Source organism: Teleopsis dalmanni, chromosome 2 (assembly GCF_002237135.1).
Source record: "Teleopsis dalmanni isolate 2A chromosome 2, ASM223713v2, whole genome shotgun sequence".
Lineage (NCBI taxonomy): Eukaryota > Metazoa > Arthropoda > Insecta > Diptera > Diopsidae > Teleopsis > Teleopsis dalmanni.
The window spans coordinates 125389753-125394598 of record NC_051847.1 but is presented as its reverse complement, the minus strand read 5'-3'; the positions used below and the strand labels follow the sequence as shown (position 1 = coordinate 125394598).

Here is a 4846-nt window from a genome sequence, read left to right as displayed (position 1 = left end):
ATAAGATGCTCACACAGCAGAAACCCCTGGAGACACATGTAACGTTAGCCCGAAATCCGGTAACGAGTTAAATAATATAAACGCGTGCTTGACCCATTTAGAATTAAACTATTTAAGCCAGCAAAATAATAATGAAAATAATTTGATTTCAAACTTTAGAGATAAATTATTCTTTTGGATTTTCTAAAGATTCTACAAGTGTTCAAACTCCGATATCAGAGAAATAGTCTAGAATAAAGCTGTTAAATAAATAATGTACTAAAAATCGTTGCAAATTGTTTACTTAAATTTTGACTAATACTAAAAATACTGGACATTAAATATTAAACAGTAAAAAAACTAAACAAAACATTTGTTAAAAAATAATTAATGGTGCAAACACAACAAAAATATTAAATAGTCTAAAGCTTTTATTGACTGACATTAAAGAAACCTTTAATATCTTCCTTTTTTGTTAACTCTCATTTTATTGACACATGTGTATTCAATTTCCCATTACTTCAAAGTCTTTGGCTTCAACTTCAACTTTCACTAGAAAAAAATTGCCTATATTGCAAATATGCGTAAGCAATTAGATATCCTTGTGTGCTGACGGTTGTCGGAGTGTGTTTGAAGCAAAACAATGGAGGCAATCAAAGGTATGTAAAAAGAAAATACTGCAACAACACTCCAACAATTGTCAACACCTGTAAACAACAACAGCAACAATAACTACAGTAGAACACTTATCAGTAGCATCACTGTTAAGCATACCACAACATTGAGTTTTACTCAAGTTTGTGTGGTTGTGCGCCTTTATACAGGTGGAAAAAACTGGCACAGTAGTGCACGTGTAGAACTCAATTCGTTTTCTTCCAAAGGCCATGGAGAACTATCGTAACACTTCAGAAACCGAATATGAAAAACGACTTCAATCCATGCTGCTTGTTGTGGACGAGAACCGCAAAGATAAGCGGAGGCATAAATGTACACAAACTTATTTTTTGGGCTGTGGCTCGTGAGAGCTTCAAATTTAGCATGTTGTACTCCGTTTAAAGTCAAAAAAAAAAAGAATGAACTTCAGGATGCGAAAGTGTAGAGTAAGTTCAAGTAGTAGACAATCTCTGGCTTGTTTGGAAAACTTTTTTCTGAAAGTACTTACTGGTACAATAATTGTATGTAGTTAAAGAGCCACAAATAAGAGTGTAAATAAGAGTATCATTAATGTAAGTGCCACAAACGAACATAATTTCTGTTAAAGGAACTTATATATTGTCTATGAAATTTCTTATATATATAAATTCTTGTAACAAAATTAAAATATCTTTCAAATATTTTTATCTTACTAGTTAATAACAGTTAACTAACTCTACACTGTTTAACATAATAAATATAAAAAAGGGTGGCTCAATGTTTTAATAGAGCGCATGGTTCGGTTCATCTGCGAAACTACAGATTGCTCAAATGCCAAATGGAAGCTGCAGCTACAAAGCTACAAAGCTTTGCTCTCGTTTGGATGAGATATTCACAAAATATGATGCCTCACTGCCCTAACAAATTTTCGTCAGCGGCAGATACTCGTCGCTACAAAAACAATATTTGCGTCAGTACGTTTCTTGTGATTTTTCGCACAGGACATCGGAGAATTCATGCTACGAAGTGCTAACTAACGTTTTGTTGACGTAAATTTGTGGAATATTAAGCAGTGACTTTAGAGAATTATTTTAACCTATTAATGATATTTGTGCAACAATTTTTGTTTTGTTATGTAAAATAAATTATTAACAATTTAAATAAAATGATATAAACAAGAATTATAATTAGTAATAAAATGTGAAAACAAAATGTAAAAAGTACTTAAGTCAATGACACACAATTAGTACAAAATCAGCGGTAACAGCTGCACAGGATTTGCCTTCATAGCCTGCATACCGCCGCTACCCGCGTCACACGCCCACACCCAGCTGGCGAAATAAGTACTAAAAGTGCACATATGTCAAATGTTACTTGACAAGTGTCGTAAAGCTTTTCGTTCTGTCAAGTGTTTGGAGACTTTTACGGCTGTGTTTTTAGCACACGAGTACTAAAACACGGCAAAAAAGTTCGCAATAAAAACAAAGAAACATCGTACTAAAATAAACAAAAACACGTTGCATGTGTTTGTAAATAAATTACCGGCTACGTATAAAAACAATTAAAAACACTTCTAAGGCATATCAAGGACACAGAGCGGCTTTCTAAATTATTTATAAAAAACACTTATTTTTAGCAATTTTTACTACATTTTACTACGTTGTGACGTTTATAAAAATAGGTGTGACGTAAATAATTTTGTGGAGTGACGTAGGTTAAGCTCATACTACGTCACAAGCGCAACAGTGACTTTTTAGAACTGTTTTCCGAAATTATACCTTAAGCTGTTAAAATTAAACAAAAATGATGCCCCCAATTTCAAGCTGCATTAGTCGTTTTATGAAATTATTTTATATTTTCTTACTTATGACTTTGTTATGCGAAACCGTCAATGCTAATCCAGATGCGAAACGTTTATATGACGATTTACTTAGCAACTACAATCGTTTGATACGTCCTGTTAGTAATAATAACCACACCGTCCTCGTTAAACTTGGCTTAAGGTTGTCGCAATTAATCGATCTGGTAAGTTTTAAAGAATGTTTCAGTACACAAATAAAATTTTAAATTTTGATAATATTTTAAAGAATAATTAATTTTAAAAAGGTTTTTGAATAATGGTAAAATTTGAATTTTATTTATTTTAGTTTTTTTGGCTTACCATACAACTGTTTCGAATACTGCTAAATAATAAACATCAATAGTCTTTAGAAGCAGCACATTGGTTGATTAATCCACATATAATTTTATGGACTACAAATGCACAGCATTGAGCCTGCCAATTTAGAAGCAATGACTTCACGTATTTTAACCGAACGAAACTTTCGTCAGTCAAATTTCACGTTTCTGGTTAAAACTTCTTTGCTTTAAATTGAACAGGTTTAAAATACTAAGCATGGCAATTGTAGTTCAACAATGATATTCGGATTTATAAAACCAATGAATATTTCCAAATCTTATTAATAATGAGTATCTAAAAATAGTCGAAATAGCTATATTATCAACCACAAAATTAATTAATTAAAAATTAAAATTTTTTATTATAAATCATTTTATTTGAATTATGCTTTAGGAACAATATTAATTAAATGGCAATCACGATAGTAAACATTAATATTGCTCATATGGTTTTTTTTATACATTACGAATTTTTTCCCCCTTATTAGTATATTAGATTATTGAAATAAATCTGAGTTTTCTAGAAAAATTCTGAAGAGAAAAACCCACCGCACTCATTATGAATAATAAATTCTATTTTTACAAAAGTGCTATTTTAATGAGTATTTTGCATAATTAGTATTATTTTCTATTTAAATATTTTAAAAATTATATTTACATATTTAAAAATAAAATTTTGACAATTAGGATTTGTATTCTTTGAAGTTTTAAAGGAACTTAAAAACGAGAAAAACACTCACCACGCTATGGGGACGAATACACATACGGTGTTCGAAAACTTCTGTGTCTGACCTACAATCAAATATTTCATTCCTAACATATTTTTTTGATTTTTTATATAATTCTTTGGGAATCACTCGTTAAAAATTAAGATTTTTAATGTTTAAAACTTTATTAAAGGAACTTAAAAACGAGAAAAACACTGACCACTCTATGGAGAACGAATACACATGTGTCTGAGCTACAATCAAATATTTTATTCAAAAAATTATTTTTTAATTTTTGTATAATTCTTTGGAAATCACTCGTGAAATAATCAACCTATTTTATTATTTGCATCATATTTAAAATCTTCTTCATTAACCGTTACAAATTTATTGTAAACATGATCAAATCTAATAAGACTCCGTAGCAGAAACATTGCTGGGTTATTTTAAGCATGATCTTGCCAACTCAGGTAGTAAAAGTCATTCTGGGAAGTCAATATTAACATTTCTTGATGAAAACACAGAAAACCTACTTTAACTAATATTGGATAATGATCGAATAAAAATAAGAGTGTGAGAAATCTTATCGATCTATTGCTGAACTTGAACAAAAAAAATAATTTCTCAAACACTTCTAATGACCTATTCCACATTTTAAGCAAAGCAAAGTGGAAGCTGTTCACTTTCATAATATATCCACCATCACACTTAGCTGACCAAAGAGATATCAAAATTAATTTATGAAACTTTTTTAAAGAAAGTGAAACTTTGCCTTTAACCGAAAAAGTCGTGGTTCTATTTATTGAGATAAAAGTGACAACGTCAAAAATGAATGATCGTTGGATAAAAGTTCTAATCAAACGTCAAGGTAAAAACTTTAATAAATGAATTTTTAAAAAACCTTGCTTTCTATGTTAGAGCACCCCTAGAATGTATATTATATATTCATCAAAACTGGGTTCTAACATTTCTACGATTAGTGATCTTTATTATATCAAGCCACTATTAAAAAGATTAATAAATAGATATGTAAACATTGGAATGTATTGGTATTACGAAAAGAAATTAAAAATTATTATATTCAATTTATAATTTTTATTAAATTTGGTTTCGAACTTGCACACATTTAGAGAACTGAAATTGAAATTACATACTAAAATTACATCCCTTACCAAACTGTATATATTCTGCTTGATGATTAAATGACAAAATATATAAGCTGTCACAGACTTTCCCAAACATTCCGACCTAAATCGAAACTAAATAGTGTCAAAGAGAATTCAGTATGTCCTCGTCTACTTAAAATACCAACAAGACTCTAAAGCAAGCCTAATACATATTATTAAATT

The 4846-nt window shown here is 29.8% G+C and overlaps 1 protein-coding gene across 1 annotated transcript in view; it reads left to right on the top strand.

Annotated features, from left to right (window-relative positions):
- Positions 1-2232: 2232 nt before the first annotated feature.
- Positions 2233-4846, top strand: part of LOC119683788 (acetylcholine receptor subunit alpha-like 2) — a 64146-nt gene continuing 61532 nt past the window's right edge. Inside the window, exon 1 of the mRNA XM_038097652.1 lies at positions 2233-2637. Coding sequence (XP_037953580.1) covers positions 2416-2637 — 222 coding nt within the window. The 5' untranslated portion in view covers positions 2233-2415. The remainder of the gene's footprint in view (positions 2638-4846) is intronic.